The sequence below is a fragment of the Ovis canadensis genome, chromosome 1 (assembly GCF_042477335.2).
Source record: "Ovis canadensis isolate MfBH-ARS-UI-01 breed Bighorn chromosome 1, ARS-UI_OviCan_v2, whole genome shotgun sequence".
In the NCBI taxonomy this organism is placed as follows: domain Eukaryota; kingdom Metazoa; phylum Chordata; class Mammalia; order Artiodactyla; family Bovidae; genus Ovis; species Ovis canadensis.
Genome location: NC_091245.1, coordinates 69,338,924 through 69,364,686, shown reverse-complemented (window position 1 = coordinate 69,364,686; position 25,763 = coordinate 69,338,924). Strand labels below are relative to the sequence as shown.

Here is a 25,763-nt window from a genome sequence, read left to right as displayed (position 1 = left end):
AAAGATATACCTATTTAAATGCAGAGTTCCAAAGAATAGCAAGGAAAGATAAAAAAAGCCTTCCTCAGTGATCAATGCAAAGAAATAGAGGAAAACAATAGAATGGAAAAGACTAGATATCTCTTCAAGAAAATCAGAGATTCCAAGGGAACATTTCTTGCAAAGAAGAAAGGACAGAAATGGTATGGGCCTAACAGAAGCAGAAGATATTAAGAAGAGGTGGCAAGAATATATAGAAGAACTATACAAAAATGATCTTCATGACCAAGACAATCACAATGGTGTGATCACTCACCTAGAGATCCTGGAATGTGAAGTCAAATGGGCTTTCGGAAGCATCACTACGAACAAAGCTATTGGAGGTGATGAAATGCCAGTTGAGCTCTTTCAAATCCTAAAAGATGATGCTGTGACAGTGTTGCACTCAATATGCCAGCACATTTGGAAAACTCAGCAGTGGTCACAGGACTGGAAAAGGTCAGTTTTCATTCCAATCCCAAAGAAATGCTATGCCAAAGAATGTTCAAACTACTGCACAACTGCTCATCTGACTTGCTAGCAAAGTAATGCTCAAAATTCTCCAAGCCAGGCTTCAACAGTACCTGAACCATGGACTTCCAGATGTTCAAGCTGGATTTAGAAAAGGCAGAGGAACCAGAGATCAAATTGCCAACATTCATTGGATCATTGAAAAAGCAAGAGAGTTCTAGAAAAACATCTACTTTTGCTTTATTGACTATGCCAAAGCCTTTGACTGTGTGGACCACAACAAACTCTGGAAAATTCTTAAAGAGATGGGAATATCAAACCACCTGACCTGCCTCCTGAGAAATCTGTGTGCAGGTCAGGAAGAAACATTTAGAACTGGACATGGAACAACACACTGGTTCCAAATGGGGAAAGGAGTACATCAAGGCTGTATATTGTCACCCTGCTTATTTAACTTCTATGCAGAGTACATCATGCAAAATGCTGGGCTGGATGAAGCACAAGCTGGAATCAAGATTGCTAGGAGAAATATCAATAACCTCAGATATGCATATAACACCAACCTTATGGCAGAAAGCAAAGAAAAACTAAAGAGCCTCTTGATGAGAGTCAAAGAGGAGAGTGAAAAGCTGGCTTTAAACTCAAGATTTAGAAAATGAAGATCATGGCATCTAGTCCCATCACTTCATGGGAAATAGATGGGGAAACAGTGGAAACAATGTCAGACTTTGTTTTCTTGGGCCCCAAAATCACTGCAGATGGTGATTACAGCCATGAAATTAAAAGATGCTTACTCCTTGGAAGAAAAGGTATGACCAACCTAGCCAGCATATTAAAAAGCAGAGACATTTCTTTGCCAACAAAGGTCTATCTAGTCAAAGCTATGGTTTTTCCAAGGATCCTGACCCAGGGATTGAACCCTTGCCTTATACGTCTCCTACACTGCAGGTGGATTTTTAACCGCTGAGCCACCAGGGAAGTCTGCATGGGGCAGAACAATTGTAGAATCTGCTGCTTACTCTATTCTCCCTACTTGTACCATCACCTTGAAGAACTCGGACCAAAAGCAGGGTGTGTTAATCAGGGTAAGGCTATTCTGTGGAAAGAAACCCAATATTAATTCAGTTTCTTAAGGAAGGTAAAGTTTATTCATCTCTCATGTAATAGTCTGCTGTGAGTGTTCCAGGTTGGTAGACAGCCTTTCTGGTTCTGATCATTTAGGAACTCATGTTCCATCTATCATGTTGTGCTGCTTTCTGGGGCACTATTGCCATTTCCATGATCAAAAGCTCATCACTATTGATTCCAGCTGGGCTTCCCAGGTGGTGCTAGCGGTAAAGAACCTACTTGTGAATGCAAGAGACACGGATTCCATCCCTGGGTCAGGAAGATCCCCTGGAGAAGGAAATGGCACCCCACTCCAGTATTTTTGCCTGGAGAATCCCATGGATAGAGGAGCCTAACAGGCTATAACAGTCCATGGGGTTGCAATGGTCAGATATGACTAAAGCGACTTACCATCATGCACATGAGTTCTAGCTAGTGGAAAAGAGTGTATCTTATGGTCTTTGTCAGAAGTGACACACTTCACTTGCATCACATTTTATTGGCAGAAACAGAGTCATGTGGCTACACTTAACTGCGAGTGGGAATCACAAATCTTGTCTCTTGCTGGAGAAGCCCAGTTATAACTCTGTTTGGAATGAATTTTGGTAATCATCTAGCAGTATCCATTCAGAAAGAATGAAGAGAGTAAAACAGAACAATTGAAATTCTTTTACATATACTATCAAAACCGCATACAGGTGAACTATGTTCCTATCAGAGTTATATATGTATACCATTGGTCATGAAATTTTCTCAAATTCAGAAAATTATAATTTTTTAAACTACCAAATGTGTGCTAAAATTTCAGTGAAGTTTCAGTCCCAATTCTGACTTTTTAAATTACTAAGATTTCTAAATCTATGTCTTTAAGATTTTCTGTTTCCTCCTTTTTTCAAAGTCAAATCATTGAAGATAAAGAAGAAAACACTTTAAATGTTAGGAGATATTCCTCGGTGCATAGCAAATTCAAGTTTTGCTCTTTGGAAATTTCTGGAATTAAAACAAATATTTTTGATCTACTATTGTTTGAGTTGGTTAAATCTGAGGACATTGAACTGTGGATAGGGAGGGCCAAATATAGTTACTATTTAAAACATGAAGGTAGAAATTTCTTTTTAAAGTAACTAATGCAGTCATCCTAAAAATTTTGCTTTGAAAGTTTATATTAACATATTGAAAGTATAGGAGTGTTAGTGCAGAATTACTGAAAAATAATCTTGCTTTCTGGTTTGAGGTTGTCACTAACTATATCCTAAGAAAGTTTTATACAAATCTTGGCGTGTGCAAGGAAATCACATATTTCAGCCCAATATTTAGTAATATACAAGGTTTAAAATGATAAGCCTTGTTTTGGGTATGGAGAAGTTGAATATCTTATAAACCAATCCTCCCACAAATAGCAGTGTTATAACTCTGGACAGAATGCAGAAAAATACAACTACTTGAGCGTCTGGAGACTGAACAGAGAGAGAGAGTTTTTTTAAGACGAATTTGGAAGGTAAAATGTGGACTATGTGATTAGAAAAAAAAATTTATTCCCAGCCTTAATTGACATACAGCATCGTATAATTTAAGGTTACAATATATTGGTTTGATACATTTATATATTGCAAATGTTTACCACCACAGCATTAGCTAACATCTCCATCCTGTCATATAATCGCCTTTCTTTTTTTGTGGTGAGGACATTTAAGATCTATTCTCTTTGCAACAAGTATATAATACACTATTGTTATCTATAATCACTATGCCGTACGTTAGATCTCCAGAACTTGTTAATTTTATAACTGGAATAAACATCCCCACTTTTTTAATGTTTTGTTCAGAGGCCCATGTTAAACTCACCCTGTGGTCTCCACCAACAGTGCGAAGGGTACATGGTCTCATTATTGTTGGGCAGTGGTGAAAGTCCTGATTCTCCATTAAGCATCATCTGATATCTTTACAGAAGGGAGGAGGGGTCTTGGGGATGCTGGAAATGGTCATTATTTTTTATTAAGATGATGAGTTCACAGATATATACAACTGTCATAACTCATTCAATTGTATGTTTTAAATGGATGCAGTTTTGTACATAAATTATTTATCAATACATTTGATAAGAAAAAAGTGAGAAAGCCTTTTTCATATCGTTCTCCATAGCTGAAATCTATTTCTCAGTCAGTAACAGCCCTTAGCTAATTCTTTCCTGGTTCTGCCCTTTGAAACCATACCTGTAAAAGCATGATCAAATTATTTATTCCACCGTAAGTATCTCTCAAATATTTCAAAAGAGGCACCATACTTCTCTTAGTCTTTTCTTCTCCGTATTAGATACCACCTCTCCCCAACTCCCCACTCACTGACTCTAAAAAAAATTAAGCCCTAAGCTACTTAACCTTCCTGTTTCCCACCTTTGAATATACTTTAGTTTGTCAACATTACTGATAAAAAGAATCATCCAAAACTAAATGCAATGTGCTATACATTATCTATTTAGATTTGTTCAAGGGAGATAGCATACTTTTAGAAAGAGCAGGGGACAGGTATAGCAAAATTTGAGTTCTCTGGTTCTGCCAGCGTGTGACTGGCTTTTTGATCTTAAGCAAATCAATCCCTCAGTATAAAAAAGGAACTGGAATTATTTATTTGACCCAAGATTTTATTCATTTTTAGCATCTGAAAATGAAAGCACAGGTAAGAAACCTCTGAACAACTTTTTCAATTAGGAAATATAAATCAACTGATACATTCTGCTTAAAAATGATGTAAGCAAAAAGAAACACCAACATTTTGTGACTTGCAAATAACTTTTTAGTTTTGTATCAGATGTGTGTTTGAAGGGATGTTCATTTTTCCATTTGTGTGGAGATTAATGATCCCTAACTTTGGTTGTTAGGAGATTTTCCAGTCATGTGGTTTGTGACTTGCTATGTAATCTCTATGGATTGGAAAAATTCAAAACATATGGCAGCTCAGATGTTAAGTTGGGTGAAATTAAAAATTAAAAAATTTCAGAGTTGTTTAAAAGATGCTTTGCTGTATATATTTTTTATGTCATTTGTATATATGAATATGTTGAGAAAATGCCACTTAGGAATGAAGTCTAAGGAAAAATATATCTCCTTTATACTTTAAGTCCACTCTAGGTAACAGCATATGTTTCAAATGAAATAGGACTTTGTTCAAAGTCAGAGATTTTAAAAATAAACTTTTCCTAATTGAATATTTAAACAACAACTGCAACCAAATCAGTGACAACTGCTGTTCAAAGGAAATAATATGGTATGTAGAAAGAGCCAGGGATAGAGAAATTCAGCCAAAATTACTATATTAAAAATCAAATTCTAATTTCTGGAATATTTCTTTATTTGAATACATTTTCAAATAAGTTGTGTGAATGGTACTTTTTTCAATCCAGGAAAAAACATTCTAATTATCCAGTATTATAGATAATAGCCTACCAAATCATTTATTTCTTTAAAGCTTCCCCCAAATACCTGAAGAGGGAAATGGCAATCTACTCCATCATTCTCGCTTGGAGAATTCCGTGGGCAGAAGAGCCTGGCAGGCTACAGTCCATGGGGTCACCAAGAATCTGACAGGACTGACACTTTCACATACTTAAAAAAGATGGATTCTTTCTCTTTTTCTCTTGAATTAAGGAGATACCTTGTTATACAAGACAAACATAGACTCCCAGTTTCATCTGAACTTTTAGGTCTAATAATCTTAGTTCCTTTTTTTTTTTTTTCTAAATATGATTTAGTATATTGTTTAAGCTCTTTATAAGGACAAGTTAAAATCTTAGGGTTTTTTGTTTGTTTAAAACAGAAACATATTTTCAGCAAAATGAATGACTTCAAAACTCAAATTGTTATATTTCAACATTGTTTAGTAGAACATTTTCGTTATTTTTCAAAGATAAGTTTTTCAAGGGAAACTGTTTTGAACAGTTGTGGAAATATTTGTTCATTATGTGACATCACAGGTCCACTTACTGTTTTAACATAAAATTACAGAAATATAGAATACAATGAAATCATCTAGGAAAAAAAAAACAAAACAAAGCTTCCTCAAATGATTTCTGATACAAAACATCCTATAAAGAAGTTTCCTACTGGTTGGTTACTTGCCCATGTAACAAGTAACGGTGGGATCTCTCCATTCACACTACAAGTGTGAATGGAGAGAAAGTGTGAACACAGGCTGTGGGATTTGGCAGGAGTTCTTTTTTGGAGTTAATGGTGTAATTGTTTTCCTAAGATAGAATTGTTTAAGTGTTCTGTTAATTAAGGGACACATAAAACAGGCAAGTACAATTCCTAATGTTCAGTAACACCTGAAAGTTTGACAGCTCTTTTTATTCCACAGATATCTGAAAAAATTCTAACAATACACATTAATTTGCTTCACTTTCACATTAATCATTGTCTTATCTTATTGTTTCCTAGGCATATAGAGTTTTTATTTCCCTCCCAATTTCCATGTATTTTCTTAAGTCAACAGTTTTCACCATTTGGAATGTGTTCTGGGCCAGAATGGCCTCACCTGGACTTGCTTTAACCCACTCCACTCTATTTTCTAGTGGAAGGACAACATTCCTTCTACTTAAATACATATATTCTCCATCCACGCTGAATCCACTCTATCCATGCACACAGACAATGCATCTACTGTCCCAGCCCCTCACTCACTATTTGTGTGAATTCTTAGACATTTTCCCCATATACTGAATGAACAAATGCTTTAAGCTGTAGAGTGCTATATATTTTTTTTTGACACTGGTGTTTCATAGGTCACTAATCTGAGTTAGATAAAGCAAGGGAACATTGCAAGTGACTTTTTCTCCACCAAAGACAACAAAGCAAGTTATTACTTTGAAACCATACCTCCTAATTGTCAGAATCCCAGCTCCTCTGACACTCCACGCCCAAAAGTCCCTCCTGTTTCCCAGCTGGCAACTGGAGGAAGGACTTCATAAACTTCCCTGGCTTTAGCAATCAGCCCTATCAACTATCACAAATAGCATATACTTTTCATAAGACAGGCACACTTTCCTGGCTGATTCACACCTCCTACTTACAGCTGCCATTGCAGCCATGGTAACAGTTCTGTTGCTTCATATTGTTGCCTGTGCTCAGGCTTTGCACTGTTTCAAGGCCAGCAGAGCTCTATCAAGGTGGGACCTTCCACTCCGGAAGGCTTAGCAGGGCTAGGCCCTGGGAGTGGTCTGTGAGCACAGCTTAGTAGCCTCTCCTCCACAGCCTGGTCCCTACACCTTCTTTTGCTGCTTCTTGATGACTGCTGCTCCCTGAATGCAAATGTCTTCCTCCTGGTGCCTAGTACCAGAGGGTAAGGTGGGGCCTTAACCTCAGCATCGGTTGAACTACTTTTATTCCTCATGCACTTCATTATACCCACTCTTCCTCCAGAAAGTTATCTCATGTTCCCAGGCCTGAGGGCAGGGCAACAGGGTTGGGGGGGATCAGGACAGAGGTGACGAACAGCTAGAATTGCCAGAGAACGTTTTCAGATTTAGCCCCTTCTCGTCTCTGGTGATTATTCATAGTGATAACTGTTGTGAGAAACAACAGTGGCTCAGATGGTAAAGTGTCTGCCTACAATGAGGGAGACCTGGGTTTGATCCCTGGGTTGGGAAAATCCTCTGGAGAAGGAAATGGTAACCCACTCCAGTACTCTTGTCTGGAAAATCCCATGGATGGAGGAGCCTGGTAGGGAACAGCCCATGGGGTCACAAAGAGTCGGACACGACTGAACAACTTCACTTTCACTTCTCTGGTGATTATTCATAGTGACAACTGTTGTGAGAAAACAGACATGTCTATTTTTCTTTGTGGTGGCTTCAGACTCCAGGCAGACATGGATACAGCACTCCCAGCTTTGTTCCCTGGAACAAAGTGCATGCTATTACATGCACTGTGCTTTCTCAGTGCTTTGGCATATTTAAACATGAGATAACCCATGCTTAAATACATCTTAACTCAATATATATCACAAATGAATAATTACTTGCTAGTTTTAGTAGTATCTCTCACCATTCCCTCTTGCTTCCTGGAAAGGATTCTAGGCAGATGCATTATTCTTGTTTCTTCATGGTGTTTCTTATTTCTGTTATTCTGTTCAAACTCCAATCTGTCCAGTATCTTAACTGGTTACTTGTGTACATGCTAAGTTGCTTGAGTCACATCCAACTCTGTGCGACTCTAGGGACTGCAGCCTGCCAGGCTCCTCTGTCCACGGGGATTTCCAGACAAGAGTACTGGAGTGGTTTGCCATGACCTCCTCCAGGAGATCATCCCCACCCAGGGATCGAATCTGAATCTCTGATGTCTCCTGCACTGGCAGGCGGGTTCTTTACCACTACCACCACCTGGGAAGCCCAACAGGTTACTTGCAACACTGCAAATCTCTTTATTTGCAATAATGATATAATGTGCATGCATGCTTAGTTGTGTCTGACTCTTTTGTGACCCCATGGACTGTAGCCCTCCAGGTTCCTCCATTCATGGGATTTCCCAGGGAAGAATACTGTAGTGGATAGCCATTTCCTCCTAGAGGGGATCTTCCCAGACCGAGGGATTGAACTGGCCTCTCTTGGATCTCCTGCATTGACAGGTCGATTCTTTGCCACTGCACCACCTGGGAAGCCCAATGATACAATGGTGATACAATCACCTCTAGAAATGATCTTAATTCTAAACAGTATCAGTTCAGTTCAGTCCCTCAGTCATGTCCGACTCTTTGCGACCCCATGAATCGCAGCACGCCAGGCCTCCCTGTCCATCACTATCTCTCGGAGTTCACTGAGACTCACGTCCATCGAGTCAGTGATGCCATCCAGCCATCTCATCCTCAGTTGTCCCCTTCTCCTCCTGCCCCCAATCCCCCCCAGCATCAGAGTCTTTTCCAATGAGTCAACTCTTTGCATGAGGTGGCCAAAGTACTGGAGCTTCAGCTTTAGCATCATTCCTTCCAAAGAAATCCTGGGGTTGATCTCCTTCAGAATGGACTGGTTGGATCTCCTTGCAGTCCAAGGGACTCTCAAGAGTCTTCTCCAACACCACAGTTCAAACGCATCAATTCTTTGGTGCTCAGCCTTCTTCACAGTCCAACTCTCACATCCATACATGACCACAGGAAAAACCATAGCCTTGACTAGATGGACCTTAGTCAGCAAAGTAATGTCTCTGCTTTTGAATATACTATCTAGATTGGTCATAACTTTTCTTCCAAGGAGTAAGCATCTGTTAATTTCATGGCTGCAATCACCATCTGCAGTGATTTTGGAGCCCCCCAAAATAGTCTGACACTGTTTCTAGTTTCCCCATCTATTTCCCATGAAGTGATGGGACCAGATGCCATGATCTTTGTTTTCTGAATGTTGAGCTTTAAGCCAACTTTTTCGCTCTCCTCTTTCACTTTCACCAAGAGGGTTTTTAGCTCCTCTTCACTTTCTGTCATAAAGGTGGTGTCATCTGCATATCTGAGGTTATTGATATTTCTCCCGGCAATCTTGATTCCAGCTTGTGCTTCTTCCAGCCCAGTGTTTCTCATGATGTACTCTGCATAGAAGTTAAATAAGCAGGGTGACAATATACAGCTTTGACGTACTCCTTTTCCTATTTGGAACCAGTCTGTTGTTCCATGTCCAGTTCGAACTGTTGCTTCCTGACCTGCATACAGATTTCTCAAGAGGCAGGTCAGGTAGTCTGGTATTCCCATCTCTTTCAGAATTTTTCACAGTTTATTGTGATCCACACAGTCAAAGGCTTTGGCATAGTCAAGAAAGCAGAAATAGATGTTTTTCTGGAACTCTCTTGTTTTTTTCCATGATCCAGCAGATGTTGGCAGTTTGATCTCTGGTTCCTCTGCCTTTTCTGAAACCAGCTTGAGCATCAGGGAGTTCATGGTTCACGTATTGCTGAAGTCTGGCTTAGAGAATTTTGAGCATGACTTTACTAGCATGTGAGATGAGTGCAATTGTGCAGTAGTTTGAGCATTCTTTTGCATTGCCTTTCTTTGGGACTGGAATGAAAACTGACCTTTTCCAGTCCTGTGGCCACTGCTGAGTTTTCCAAATGTGCTGGCATATTGAGTGCAGCACTTTCACAGCATCATCTTTCAGGATTTGAAACAGCTCAACTGGAATTCCACCACCTCCACTAGCTTTGTTCGTAGTGATGCTTTCTAAGGCCCACTTGACTTCACATTCCAAGATGTCTGGCTCTAGATTAGTGATCACATCATCATGATTATCTGAGTCGTGAAGATCTTTTTTGTACAGTTCTTCCGTGTATTCTTGCCACCTCTTCTTATAAACAATTTAAATTAATCATATTAATTTACCATATTAATCATAACAATTTGATCATATTACTGCAAGACCTTGCCAATTACTCTGTTATCTTTAGATAAAAACAAAACAAAGAATGCCTGTTCTTAAAATCTGTTTTATACTCTGATCCCTGATATTTAGAAATCTTTTAAATATGTCTGTCAGTGGCTTTTAAAAGTCCCCTCAAAGAATCTTTGTAGATATATCCCATGTTTTATTAAGATAGTCTTGTATAAGATTCTGGATGCCATTTAGGTAAAGCCTACCTTCTTCAGATACTAATCACCTGAAGGAATGCGTTTATTCCTATTTACCCAGGGACTTTATAATAATGGCAGAAGAATTTACTAAGAATGACTAAACACAGTATACTCTGTAAGGAGAAGTGTGTACAACTTGTTACACAAATCTAAATACAACTACCCATAGAGAAAGTGCACTGGTTATCCCTCTCCATTTACTCATTCTGAAGAAATGGGTATAAATTTTTAACCAGGAAATAATTCTACTCCAGTGTGGAATACTGTCCCAAAGCCTCTGTTCTGGCACGTTTGCTTCTTACTTCAAGATTTGTGTTACATTTTAGACTCTACTTATGTAATTACAAGAAAAAAAAAAAAACAGCTGTTGAATACTGAGTCTTTATCAACTGATTTCTATGGAAGGCTTATATTCTTTGTATTACTACATTCCGTCTAGCTGTGGCTGGGAGATGCTTTGGCTCTGGGTCTAACTGGAGCAACCTATCCAGAGGTCTCATTAACATCAACATTCTTCGCTTTGGAGAACTGAAAACCAGAAAACAGACATTTTAAGTTCATTTTGGCTGAAGACTCAATTTCTGCCTAAAAACAAGCAAACAGAGCAAATGGATCTCCTAAAATATGAGTACTAGTTTCTTTTGCATCATTAAACATACTCCTTAGAAGCTGGAACTCAAGGAATTACTTCTAATTAACACTTTTCGTTTATTTTCTTGGTTACATAGAGACTTACTAAATCTTTCCTTAAAGAACAATTAACTTTTGACTATCAATCCTTCATACTTCTTCTATTTAAGCATCTATTAAATGTACAGATAGCATCGGACTCTTCTACACGATTGTGCATAACCTCTGAATTTCTCTTTCCTCCCATGTATCCCATCATACCAGACTTGATTTTTCTTCTTATTTATTTCTTATTTCCTCAGATATTAACTGTACACTTTTCAGAGTCTCCCAAATGGGCTTACCTTTTCTTTTCCGAGTCTGACAATAGTACAACATATTTCTGGCTGTCATAGAGAGAAAAATAGTCTTGAAGTTACGACATTTCTTGGTGCTTCCTTCTCTACTGCCATCAGCACTAATTTTTCAATTATCAGCTCCTCTTGATCAGAGTTTAAAAAGAATGAAAGCTACAAAGTAGAGAAACTTATTATGTTGACTTTATGAGCCAGAACCTAAGGCATCAATTGTATTAGCAGAAATCTATTTGTTCCTGTATCATAAACATCTCTTTTGTTTTTCAAGTTCTTCCAGTCTTTCAAGACACCCCCTCCTTTATTTGAAATAAATACAACTTGTTGGTCTATGGTATGCCCAAAATGGATCAAAGACCTAAACTTAAGAGCTAAAATTGAAACTCTCAGAAGAACACATTGGAGTAAATCTTCATGTAATGGAATTTGGGAGTGAATTCACAGTTATGACACCAAAGCACAGGTTAAAAAGAAGAAAAAAAAGATAAATTGGACTTCACCCAAATTAAAAACTTTTGTGTATCAAAGGATACTATCATAAAAGCAAAAAGAAAACCTACTGAATAGGAGAAAATATTTACAAATCATGTTAATATCCAGAATATTTTAAAAATATATAATAAAAGATAATAAAAATATAATAAACAAATAGCACAAAATTTAGTAATGGATATGAATAGACACTTCCCCAAAGAAAATATTTAAAAAGCCATAAGGCACATGAAAAGATGCCCAACACCATTAGACCTTCAGTTCATTACAGTTCAGCCGCTCAGTTGTGTCTGACTCTTTGTGACTCCATGGACTGCAGCACACCAGGCTTCCCTGTCCATCACCAACTCCTGGAGCTTACTGAAACGCATGTCCATCAAGTCGATGATGCCATCCAACCATCTCATCCTCTGTTGTCCCCTTCTCCCACCTTCAATCTTTCCTAACATCAAGGTCTTTTCCAGTGAGTCAGTTCTTTGCATCAGGTGGCCACAGTATTGGAGTTTCAGCTTCAGCATCGGTCCTTGCAATGAATATTCAGGACCGATTTCCTTTAGGATGGACTGGTTGGATCTCTTTGCAGTCCAAGGGACTCTCCAGAGTATTCTTCAACACCACAGTTCAAAAGCATCAATTCTTCAGTGCTCAGCCTTCTTCAGAGTCCAACTCTCACATCCATACATGACCACTGGAAAAACCATAGCCTTGACTAGACGGACCTTTGTTGGCAAAGTAATGTCTCTGCTTTTTAATATGCTGTCTAGGTTGGTAATAGCTTTTCTTCCAAGGAGCAAGCGTCTTTTAATTTCATGGCTGCAGTCACCATCTGCAGTGATTTTGGAGTCCAAGAAAATAAAGTCTGGTACTGTTTCCACTGTTTCCCCATCTATTTCCCATGAAGTGATGGGACAGGATGCCATGATCTTTGTTTTCTGAATGTTGAGCTTTAAGCCAGCTTTTTCACTCTCCTCTTTCATCAAGAGGCTCTTTAGTTCTTCTTCACTTTCTGCCATAAAAGTGATGTTATCTGCATGTCTGAGGTTATTGATATTTCTCCCGGCAATCTTGATTCCAGCTTGTGTTTCTTCCAGCCCAGTGTTTCTCATGATGTACTCTGCATATAAGTTAAATAATCAGGGTGACAATATACAGCCTTGACATATTCCTTTTCCTATTTGGAACCAGTCTGTTGTTCCATGTCCAGTTCTAACCGTTGCTTCTTGACTTGCATACAGATTCCTCAGGAGGCAGTTCAGGTGGTCTGGTATTCCCATCTCTTTAAGAGTTTTCCACAGTTTATTGTGATCCACACAGTCAAAGGCTTTGGCGTAGTCAATAAAACAAAAGTAGATGTTTCCACTCCTAGGTATATTTATGAATAATTGAAAACAGGGACTGAGAACAAGATTATTTTTTTCTGCCTCATGTGCTTTTTATTTAAATTTTTATTTTATATTGGAGTATAGTATAATTGATTAACAATGTTGCACTGGTTTTAGGGGTACAACAAAGTGATTCAGTTATACATATCTTTCAAATTCTTTTCCCATTTAGTTTGTTATATAATATTGAGCAGAGTTCCCTGCTGCACAGTAGGTGCTTGTTGGTTATCCATTTTAAACATAGCAGCGTGTGCATGTCAATTGAATGCCCTAACTATCTCCCGCCCAACCATAAGTTCCAGAATGGAGTTTTATATACCATTTTTTCCTAGCTGCATTATTCACAATACCCAAAAGGTTGGACAAAATGTGGTATATACCTACAAATGGAATTCAGTTTCATGGACTCAGTCTTGTCTGACTCTTTGTGATCCCATGGACACTGCCTGCAGCACGCCAGGCTTCCCTGTCCATCACCAACTCCGGGAGCTTGCTCAAACTCATATCCATCGAGTAGGTGATGCCATTCAACCATCTTATAATCTGTCCTCCGCTTCTCCTCCTGCCTACAATCTCTCCCAGCATCAGGGTCTTTTCCAACGAGTCAGTTCTTCACATCAGGTGGCCAAAGTATTGGAGCTTCAGCTTCAGCTCTTCCAATGAATATTTAGGGCTGATTTTCTTAAGGATTGGCTGGTTGATCTCCTTGCACTTCAAGGGACTCTCAAGAGTCTTCTTCAAGACCACAAATGGAATGAAAGTGAAAGTCGCTCAGTCGTGTCTGACTCTGCAATAGTCCATGGAATTCTCTAGGCCAGAATACTGGAGTGGGTAGCTTTTCCCTTCTCAAGGGCATCTTCCCAACCCAGGGATCGAACCCAGGTCTCCCACATCACAGGCGAATTCTTTACCAGTTGAGCCACAAGGGAAGCCCAAGAATACTGAAGTGGGTAGCCTATCCCTCCTCCAGCGGATCTTCCCCATCCAGGAATTGAACTAGGGTCTCCTGCATGAAGGCAGATTCTTTACCAACCGAGCTATCAGGGAAGCTCACCTTAAAAGGAATAAAACTCTGATACTTGCTACAACATGGATAAACTCTGAAAACATCATGGTAAATGATATAGGCCAGATATAAGACAAACACCATCTAAATCCATAAATCCACTTAACTAAAATTACCAAGAACCGAGGGAAGGATTAAGCATTCTGTTCAACGAAAATAGGCAACCATATCCGGAGAGCCATAATTTAGAAGGGATTATAAACTTCTGGAGAAAACAAGGAGAGGCGGAAAGGGAGAGGTTGGGGGCTCCGGCGATCCATTGCTTGGAGCTCGGCTTAGCCAGGCTGGGGGTCCTCCGGGCCGGTGAATAGGCGCTCGGCTCCCCGGGCCGGCGAGGAGGTGAGTTCGGGGAAGCCTGGACGCCCGCTGAGGAAGGTGGGGACTGGGACTCGGGGCTCTCACCGGAAGGAAAAGATGGGAGAACAGGGACCCAGCGGGGAGGGAGGCCAGGGTGGCTGCCGGGAAGTGGTCGACTTTCCAAGGCGAGTGTCGGGCGGCGGGAAACGCCCGCGGGGAGGTGTCTGTAGTACGGCCGGCGGGACCACGTCCCAGCCCAAGCCCGCGCGGTTCCTCAGCCGCCTTCCAGTCAGAAGGTGCGAGGTGAGGCCTGAGGCGGCTCCGGCTTGTGAGGGACGGGTTGGCCGGCCGCCCGCCTACAACGCTAGCGGAATCGTGCGTTGCTTTGGCGGTTCCTGGAGTCTCGCGTGTTTCACGCCCGGGGCGACGCGCATGTAGCCGTGAGTCCGCAGGAACGCGACCCTAGTTTCCCGGGCCCAGTGGCGGCGCTCGCGCCCGCGTCGTGGTCACTCGCCTGGCCTGAAGACTTCCGCCGCGCGCCTGGGAGTCTGGGGTGGGCTTGCTCGGATTTAGGGTACATCAGGGGGATGTTTTTGCCTCAGACCCCAATTCGGTTCCTTCTGTAGCTTTTCGGCCCCCTGCGTCTCACCGGGCAGGTGGTGGAGATCAGGCCTCCGACTGTAAAGACCTCTCCCTGGCTGAGGCTCAGGGTGGTAATTTGTTCCCAAGTTCATTCTGTCAACTTCCCTGCAGTCATTTGTGACGGTTTTCCAGTGAATGTTGGTCTGAGTCTTCACTGACTACCGATTTCTGGCAAATCAGTATTTCTTATCTAGGTTTCTGCACTTGTGAAATGTGTATTTCTGAGAGTAAAAGTTTTAAGAGATAACTAACGGATCTGAACACTTTATACAATAAGGATGTAGAAGGTAAAATGCTAAGTCGTCACTAAAATAATTAGGTAAGGTGTAGATCATTTCAACACATCAAATTATGTAGTTACAGAAACAGTTTAAGTGTTTTACGAGTGGTTAGTGCAAAAGCAAACACTTTAACAGTTTCATACACGCTGAAACTAGAACTTTGTAAAAAGTAATCTAACACAGAAACGTACTCAGAAAATCTAACTCTAAACCTAAACATCCAAAATCTATCATTTCTTCAATAACAAACTCATACTGAAGTATGGCAAGGTCCTTGTCAGGCCTATGTTTTAAAAAATTTTTATTTACATAATTCAAGTGTCAAATTTATGGTCTTTTAAAACTTTCATGATTTGATTACATGTATCTTGAACTAGAAAAAAATTACATTTTAAAACAGAGCATTAAAGATCTGAGGGGTAAAATTTTAAGACTCAGAATTGATGGAAAGTTATTTTTATTTAAAATTATTTTTGTAAACTGAACATTGCTAATGCATTTATTCCACAGAGAATTCTTATGGATCATCAACTATGAGCTAAAGGAATACATTAGTAAATAAAAAGAACTGGCTCTCTTTACAGGGAGAAAGATAAACAACTGAGCAGTTATAAATTAGTGCTGTGAAGAATAATAATGCACAATATGGGGATGCAGTATTTTAGGTAGAAAGGATCTTTTCTTTCATAGGGCTGCATCAGTATGAAAATATATACACAATGTTTTTATTATGGACCCAAACAAATTCTCTTTTATGTCAGAACTAGACATCAAACTAAAAGTTCTCTTGGAAATATTTGCTGTTTATATAGGAGGTTTTTAGATTAGTTTATGAAATATTTTTTAAGAACCAAATATTTTTAATTTGCAGTTTTATTGTTTTGCTTGCAGCTTCTTTTAGAATAAAGAGTTCAAACACATGTGTGTTAACCTTAAGAGTTTCTACTTATATTCTGAGGAAGCATAGCCATATAAAAGGGATCTGGTGAGTTTTAATTTGGAAAACTCTTTCTGTTGTTTAAGATTACATAGTTCTCCTAAGACTAGAAAAGGAACATTTTATTGGTTACTTTTGAATGCTATAGAAACATGACTGGCATTTTTGTTTATCAAGTAATTGTTTTCAACTTTTGAAATTCTTTACTTTAAACATGTTAAAGATTCCAGTTGGAATTTCTGAGTAACTCCCTTTTGCCTCTCTGCCCTGTTATCCTAGGCTTCTATTTTTCACATAATTAAATTGTTTAAAACATTTATAGAACCATGCTAATTTGTTTGAAGTTTGCTTTTTTTGTGTGTGTGACTAAATGATTAATAAATTGAGAAAAATGAAGACTGCAACTATGCTAAACAGATGGAAAGGAGAAAAGCTCAATAACTAAACAAATGAAAAACCCCACAATATTCTGATAAAGTAAAAACAGTCCTAATGTAATCAAATTTAGCCCTTTGTTAGCATTTTGTAAAGGGGTACATGTGGAAACATTTCTCTTTTCCCCACGCACTTCCTGATGTAATAATGTGTCTCTTCATCACATCAGGGAGGGCTCAAAATTGAAGGGACTTGCTCTGACTTGGTCGGAGAAGGCAATGACACCCCACTCCCAATACTCTTGCCTGGAAAAAAATCCCATGGACGGAGGAGCCTGGTGCGCTGCAGTCCATGGGGTCGCTAAGAGTTGGACACGACTGAGCGACTTCACTTTCACTTTTTACTTTCATGCATTGGAGAAGGAAATGACAACCCAGTCCAGTGTAATCCCAGGGACGGGGGAGCCTTGTGGGTCTCTGTCGCACAGAGTCAGTCGGACACGACTGAAGCGACTTAGCAGCAGTAGCTCTCACTTGGTAATGTGGATTTCTCCACGAGATGGCGCTCAAATAGTGTCTTTGATTTTAGTTTCCATCCTAAGGAAAGATTTGCAGTATATTAACTATCACAGAATAGAAATGCGGCTTATATTTTATGATATGTGCATCTGATTTCGTGTTTTGTCGTGTAGAGTTTTATGTTTCAGAAATTAGAAAAAAAATTGAGATGTAGTGTTGATGTGCAGGGGGAAGAATTGTGCGTATCCATAGACGTGGTTCTATTGTGTGTGTGCGCTAGTGTGTTTAGTCGTGTCCAACTTTTTGCAGCTCCATGAACTGGAACTCGCCAGGCTTCTCTGTCCATGAGATTTTCCAGGCAAGAATACTGGAGCGGATTTCCATTTCCTCCTCCAGGGGATCTTCTGTACCCTCCGATTGAACCTTAGTCTCTTGTGTCTCCTGCATTGGCAGGTGGATTCTTTATCATTGCGCCACCTAGGAAGCCCAGATTTTTGTTATTTTTTTCAGGTAGCCAATACTGAATGTTTTTATCCTTTACATTTAGATAACACTGCTGAATGTAAAAATTATCTTTTTAAGCATATATATGTGTGTTATATAATGTGAATATAAACATATATGTGTTAAACTTGTTAATATTTTTATTTTAAAAAATTCAAACATATATAAAAATAGACATTATAAGGAACTCCACATACCTGTTATGTAGCATTAGCAATTATTAACTCATTGCCAATCTTTTTCATCAGTATTCCTTAACATTTTCCTATTTATTTTGAAGTAAGTCCACTCTGTCCCTTGATTTTGAAGGAAATCCCTGCATATGTACACAGTATATTTTTAAAAACAAACACATTCACAATAAAACGTACTATGCTATACAGTATCATAGTAAAATGCACTATACTCAAAAATAATGGTATGAACAAAGTATTTTAAGGGCCCAAAAGGAGTCACTAATTCTGTTTTCCATAAGAGGACAAATTCAGAGAAGCCTTTGAAGAAGAAATGACATTGACCTGTACCACGAAGTATGGGTAGGAATATGTCAGGAGGAGAATGGAAGAAAACACATTTTAAGCATTTGTGCAGCATGAAGAGAGGCATACATGTGTGACTATGTGTGAATGAGTGGGTAACAGAGTAATATATTTGAATATTTAAGCACTTAGGAGGAAGTTGCAGAAGAAAGATTGTGATTATTTTAGGAAATTAATAATTATAGTTTATGGATCTAGAAAAATTTTTTCTACATCTTTATAAATAGGCTATAAACTGGATTTTGGTATTTTTTAGATTTATGACAAAGTCCAGCTTTTAACAATGTTGGAATCAAATAACTCCTTGTTTTCCTTGGATAATTTGTTTTTTGAAAAAACAGATGAAGCTGAAAAGTAAGTCTGCTTTAAAAAATAACAGTCTATTGTTTTCAGTTTTTTATTTTTACAGCATTTTAGTTTTATCTTTGGTAAATTTATAAATAAAAAATAAGGAATCAACAGGGAATGACATTTCAGGTATATACTTGGTAAACATGGAATTCAGGTATAAGGGAATAACTGAAGTTTAACATGTTATAATTTTAAAAATAGAATAGATTCTTGCCTATTTGGCTTTCATTTATTTGCATTTCTGGTTTGTTCAAGTTACTTTTGACTAAAGTAAAGACTGAAAGTAATGGTTAAAGAGTAGCTCAGGACAAGGAGTGATGATGGCAGCTTTTGGAAACAGAAAGGGCAGTGTGCCAAAGGCCAAGTGTGATAGGTTCAATGCAAGCAGTAATCAGGGGTGGAAATAAAAATGTGACACCAAAGGAAATATGAATTGGGGAATAGGGAGTCTGTTAAATACTGGCTTTTAAGGATTTTCACATGTTAATCATTTTAATTCTAAGTTTTCTATGTATTCTATTCTTTTTTAGTGAAACATTGCATAAATTATTTATTGCTCACTTATTCTTTCATTTATTCAAATATTGACTGAATAAGACTTTTAAAGACTTTAAAGACTTTTACTTTAAAAAACTTATAGTCAGCTTGAGGTTCAACACATATATGGAAGAATCATTCATAAATAATATGACCATGTAATTCAGACTGGGACACTTTTGAGAGTGAAAGAGTGCATCCAAATGGAATGACAGTTGTTAATCAGGACTGGCATCAGCAAATTTGGAACATATGGTTGCTCTTCTAACAATACAATGTATTGTTAGTTCTTTCAGACTTCACCTAACAGTCATGAGTAGGACTATATTGCTGAGTCCTATGAGTCACTCTAGGGAATTATTGACCCTGGTGATGATCTTAGAACTCTGTGACATAGTCCTAAATTTCAGTTGTTTTGGTGTATTGTCAGACAGTGTGTTAGATATTGTCAGGTAATATGTTGCAGATTTTTGATTTGGAAAATAGAGCTGCAGTAGCTATGTTTGAGGTGCTATGAGATGTATAAAAGTGAAAGACTGGGCCTTTTCTGGGAGATAAAACCCTAAACAAAGCAATAAGGAAAAAGATCATCAAATCCTCAGGACTTGGCTTAGACAGTTTATGTGTTCTTCAACTTTATTTTCTGTTTCCCAATGTTTATCTTTGTTCTAATGAAGGACAAGCCAACTTAGGTTGGAAACAAGATATTAAAACATTACATGTTAATAGGATCACAGCTGAACAATAGGGCAATAGGCAGATGCCAATAGGGTGACAAAAATCTCATCAGTTACTACAGGTTTTCAAACTGATTGTCAATTTCAACTGGTTTCTTGGATTTTCTGTTGTCATAGATGGTTTTGGACCAGGAATATTTGAGTTAAGACATTAATTTGTAATAATATTTGGGTGTCATTTACACCCTTATGACCCATGATTAGTTGTCCAGTGTATCATCAGTAATTTGCTAACTTGTATTGGTTAAGATGCTAAAGTTTTGGAATGATATATTACTTTCTTTTTTTATATTGGGGCAGATTTAAGATCCCTGTCACAACATTTGAATTGGAGAAAATAAAATGGAGTTATAGCCATTATTTAGGTAGCATGCCTATTTAGAGCAGTATCATTAATCCCATGACACACAAGGAAAAAAGATTGAGAACGTATAAGGATATGCTATATGCTGCTCTATAAGGATAAATTGAGGTTATCACAGAAAGGTAGTACATTAAGTTTAAGAGTTTGTAACTGAATGTTGTTCAGTTGCTCAGTCATGTCCAACTCTTTGTGACCCTATGAACTGCAGCACACCAGGCTTCTCTGTCCTGGAGTTTGTTCAAACTCAAGTTCATTGATGAAGCCATCCAACCATCTCATCCTCTGTCATCCCCTTCTCTTCTTGCCTTCAGTCTTTCCCAGAATCAGGATCTTTTCCAATGAGTTGGCTCTTCACATCAGCTGGCCAAAGTATTGAAGCTTCAGCATCTGTCCTTCCAATGAATATTCAGAACTGATTTCCTTTAGGATTGACTGGCTTGATCTCCTTGCTGTCCCAGGGACTCTCAAAGAGTCTTCTCTAGCTCCACAGTTTGAAAGGATCAATTCTTTGGTGCTCAGCCTTCTTTATGGTCTAACTCTCACATCCCATACACAACTGCTGCAAAAACCATAGCTTTGACCATATAGACCTTTGTTAGCAAAGTAATGTGTCAGCTTTTTAACACACTGTCTAGGTTTGTCATAGCTTTTCTTCCAAGGAGCAAGTGTCTTAATTTCATGGCTGCAGTTACTGCAGGAATTTTGGAGCCAAAGAAAGTAAAGTCTGTCACCATTTCCATTTTTTCTCCATCTATTTGCCATGAAGTGATGGGACCTACCACTTGAGAAATCTGTATGCAGGTCAGGAAGCAACAGTTAAAACTGGACATGGAACAACAGACTGGTTCCAAATAGGAAAAGGATTACGTCAAGGCTGTATATTGTCACCCTGCTTATTTAACTTATATGCAGAGTACATCTGGAGAAGGCAATGGCACCCCACTCCAGTACTCTTGCCTGGAAAATCCCATGGACGGCAGAAGTTGGTAGGCTGCAGTCCATGGGGTCTCGAAGAGTCGGACGTGACTAAGTGACTGCACTTTCACTTTTCACTTTCATACATTGGAGAAGGAAATGGCAACCCAGTCCAGTATTCTTGCCTGGAGAATCCCAGGGACAGGGGAGCCTGGTGGGCTGCCGTCTATGGGTTCGCACAGAGTCGGACGTGACTGAAGCGACTTAGTGGCAGCAGCAGCAGCAGAGTACATCATGAGAAACGCTGGGTTGGATGAAGCACAAGCTGGAATCAAGATTGCTGGGAGAAATATCAGTAACCTCAGATATGCAGATAACATCACTTTTATGGCAGAAAGTGAAGAGGAGTTAAAAAGCCTCTTGATGAAAGTGAAAGAGGAGAGTGAAAAAGCTGGCTTAAAACTCAACATTCAGAAAACTAAGATCATAGCATCTGGTCCCATCACTTCATGGCAAATAGATGGGGAAACAGTGGAAACAGTGTCGGACTTTATTTTCTTGGACTCCAAAATCACTGTAGATGGTGACTGCAGCCATGAAATTAAAAGATGCTTACTCCTTGGAAGGAAAGTTATGACCAACCTAGACAGCATATTAAAAAGCAGAAACATTACTTTGCCAACAAAGGTCCATCTAGTCAAGGCTATGGTTTTTCCAGTGGTCATGTATGGATGTGAGAGTTGGACTCTAAAGAAAGCTGAGAGCTGAAGAATTGATGCTTTTGAACTGTGGTGTTGGAGAAGACTCTTGAGAGTCCCTTGGATTGCAAGGAGATCCAACCAGTCCATCCTAAAGGAGATCAATCCTGAGTGTTCATTGGAAGGACTGATGTTGAAGCTGAAACTCCAATACTTTGGCCACTTGATGTGAAGAGCTGACTCATTTGAAAAGACCCTGGTGCTGGGAAAGATTGAGGGCAGAAGCAGAAGGGGACAGAGGATGAGATGGTTGGATGGCATTACCGACTCGATGGAGATGAGTCTGAGTAAACTCCAGGAGTTGGTGATGGACAGGGAGGCTTGGTGTGCTGTGGTCCATGGGATCACAAAGAGTCGGATACGACTGAGTGACTGAACTGAACTGAACTGAACTGATGGGACCAGATGCCATGATCTTAGATGTTTTAATCCTGGTTTTTTTGTTGTTGTTGTTAATTTACTTATTTTAATTGGAGGCTAATTACTTTATAATATTGTCATGGTTTTTGCCGTACATTGACATGAATCAGCCATGGGTATACATGTTTCCCCCATCCCAAACTCCCTTCCCTCTTCCCTCCCCATCCCATCCCTCTGGTTGTCCCAGTGTACCAGCTTTGAGTGCCCTGTTTCATGCATCATACTTGGACTGGTGATCTGTTTCACATATGGTAGTATACATGTTTCAGTGCTATTCTCTCAAATCATCCCATCCTCACCAAGTCCCACGGAGTCCAAAAGTTTGTTCTTTACATCTGTGTCTCTTTTGCTATCTCACATATAGGGTTGTTGTTACCATCTTTCTAAATTCCATATATATGCTTTAATATACTGTATTGGTGTTTTTTTTCTGACTTACTTCATTCTGTATAATAGGCTCTAGTTTCATCCACCTCATTAGAACTGATTCAAATGTGTTCTTTTTAATCGCTGAGTAATATTCCATTGTGTATATGTACCACAACTTTCTTATCCATTCATCTGCCGATGGACATCTAGGTTGCTTCCATGTCCTAGCTATTGTAAACAGTGCTGCGATGAACATTGGGTACATGTATCTGTTTCAGTTCTGGTTTCCTCAGTGTACATGCCCAGCAGTGGGATTGCTGGGTCATATGGCAGTTCTATTTCCAGTTTTTTAAGGAATCTCCACACTATTCTCCATAGTGGCTGTACTAGTTCACATTCCCACCAACAGTATAAGAGGGTTCCCTTTTCTCCACATCCTCTCCAGCATTTGTTGTTTGTAGAATTTTTGATAGCAGCCATTCTGATAGACGTGAGATGGTACCTCATTGTGGCTTTGATTTGCATTTCTCTGATAATGAGTGATGTTGAGCATCTTTTCATGTGTTTGTTAGCTATCTGTATGTCTTCTTTGGAGAAATGTCTGTTTAGTTCTTTGACTCATTCTTTTATTAGGTCGTTTATTTTTCTGATATTGAGCTACATGAGCTGTTTTTATGTTTTTGAGATTAATTCTTTGTCAATTGCTTCATTTGCTGTTATTTCTCCCACTTTGAAGGCTGTCTTTTCACCCTTTCTTGTAATTTTCTTCATTGTGCAAAAGCTTTTAAGTTTAATTAGGTTCCCTTCATTTATTTTTGCTTTTATTTCCATTATTCTGGGAGGTGGGTCATAGAGGATCTTGGTGTGATTTATGTCAGAAAGTGTTTTGCCTATGTTTTCCTCTAGGAGTTTTATAGTTTCTGGTCTTAACATTTAGATCTTTAATCCATTTTATTTTTGTGTATGATGTTAGAAAGTGTTTTAGTTTCATTCTTTTACAGGTGGTTGACCAGTTTTCCCAGCACCACTTGTTAAAGAGATTGTCTTTTCTCCATTGTATATTCTTGCCTCCTTTGTCAAACATAAGGTGTCCTTAGGTGCATAGATGTATCTCTTGGCTTTCTACTTTGTTCCATTGATCTGTATTTCTGTCTTTGTGCCAGTACCATACTGTCTTGATGACTATAGCTTTGTAGTATAGTCTGAAGTCAGGCAGGTTGATTCCTCCAGTTCCATTCTTCTTTCTCAAGATTACTTTGGCTTGAATGTTGAGTTTTAAGCTAGCATTTTCAGTCTCCTCTTTCACCTTCACCAAGAGGGTCTTTAATTCCTCTTCACTTTCTGCCATAAGGGAGGTGTCATCTGCATGTTGAGGTTATTGATATTTCTTCTGGCAATCTTGATTATACCCTGTAATTCATCCAGCCTGGCATTTCTCATGATGTACTCTGTATGTAAGGTAAATAAGCAGAGTGACAGTATACAGCCTTGATGTGCTCCTTTCCCGATTTTGAACCAGTCTGTTGTTCCATGTCCATTTCTAATGATTGCTTCCTGACCTGCATCCAGGTTTCTCAGGAGGCAGGTAAGGTGGTCTGGTATTCCCATCTTTTTAAGAATTTTCCAAAGTTTATTGGGATCCACACAGTCAAAGGCTTTAGCATAATCAATGAAGCAGAAGTCAAAGTTTTTCTAGAATTTCCTTGCTTTTTCTATGATCAAACAGATACTGGCAATTTGATCTCTGGTTCCTCTGCCTTTTCTAAATCCATCTTATACATCTGGAAGTTCTCAGCTCATGTACTTTTGAAGCCTAGCTTGAAGGATTTTAAGTATTACCTTGCTGGCATGTGAAATGACTGTAATTGTACAGCAATTTTTGGCATTGCCTTTTTTGGGATTGAAATGAAAGCTGACCTTTTCCAGTCTGTAACTGAGTTATGTTTAGTTAATAAATACGTAGTTTCTGATGTTATATCTTTGTTAACATAAATTCATATTTTTTTATTTTATATAGCCACCTAGACAGTGAAAAATCTTTGGTTTCTTCCACCTGCTCCACTGATTTCAGAAATTCCAGATACTCAGGCATTAGAGGAAGAAATAGAAAGTCGTAAATTGTTAGGTAAAGTATCACATGTAAGTTGTGAAGTCAAATCCATTCAGCTCATGTCAATGTAAAAAATCTAATATTGAAATATTCATTTCTTTTATTTTAATGGAATAAAATGAAAGTTAGAAACTTATTCAAAATAGCGGTCACCAAACTGTAAAATCTGAAACATTTTCCTTCTCCATGCATACATATACACACATATGTATATTACAGGCACAAAATATACTATCACACACACCTGTTATATTGTTCTGTGAATTTGTTTCCTCATCCCATCAAAACTGTCACTGCTATTTAGTTTTTGTCTTAGACTTTACTAAAGGTAGGATCCTCTGGTTTAGGAAACCAGATTCATGAAATACATTGAGTGAAAAAAAAAAGATGCAAAAACTATATAGTTTGTTATCATCTTTACAAAGTTAGAAAACAAACACACTCAAATAGTATATGTGATCTAATGTGATATTGTTGGTAAAACTGATTTTTAAATTAAGTAGTAGGTTCATGCATGTAAATTTTATTAGTTTCAAAATTTTTATATATTTTATACTCTTGTATATAGCAAATTATATATAGAATGTAGTAATTCTATTGTGTGTTATAATAGAACACACACCCATATATATAATATGTATATATACTAGTATAGTGTAAATGATAAGGCAAATTTAAGGCCTAAAAAGGCCTCCAAATGCCTTCCAGACTTTCAAAGATGCTTTTAAAGTCTCTGTAAAGACACCTTTAAAGTTCCGTTGCCTTGATGAAAACATTCTATTATCTTAATTTTGGGGCTTCCCAGATGGTGCAGTGGTAAAGAATCTGCCTGTTAGTGCAGGAGACACAAGAGACATGGGTTCAATCTCTGAGTCTGGAAGATCCCCTGGAAGAGGAAATGGCAGCCCATCCCAATATTCTTGCAACCCACTTTCAGTTATGGTTATTTCTGTGGGTCAGAAATTAAACCTATTTTATAATGTAGGCTTAAT

At 38.6% G+C, this 25,763-nt stretch overlaps 1 protein-coding gene across 1 annotated transcript in view; it reads left to right on the top strand.

The window, feature by feature from the left end:
* The first annotated feature begins 18,472 nt into the window (after positions 1 to 18,472).
* Positions 18,473 to 25,763, top strand: part of HFM1 (helicase for meiosis 1) — a 121,747-nt gene continuing 114,456 nt past the window's right edge. Inside the window, 3 exon segments of the mRNA XM_069572802.1 lie at positions 18,473 to 18,564; positions 24,679 to 24,699; positions 24,701 to 24,786. Coding sequence (XP_069428903.1) covers positions 18,494 to 18,564; positions 24,679 to 24,699; positions 24,701 to 24,786 — 178 coding nt within the window. The 5' untranslated portion in view covers positions 18,473 to 18,493.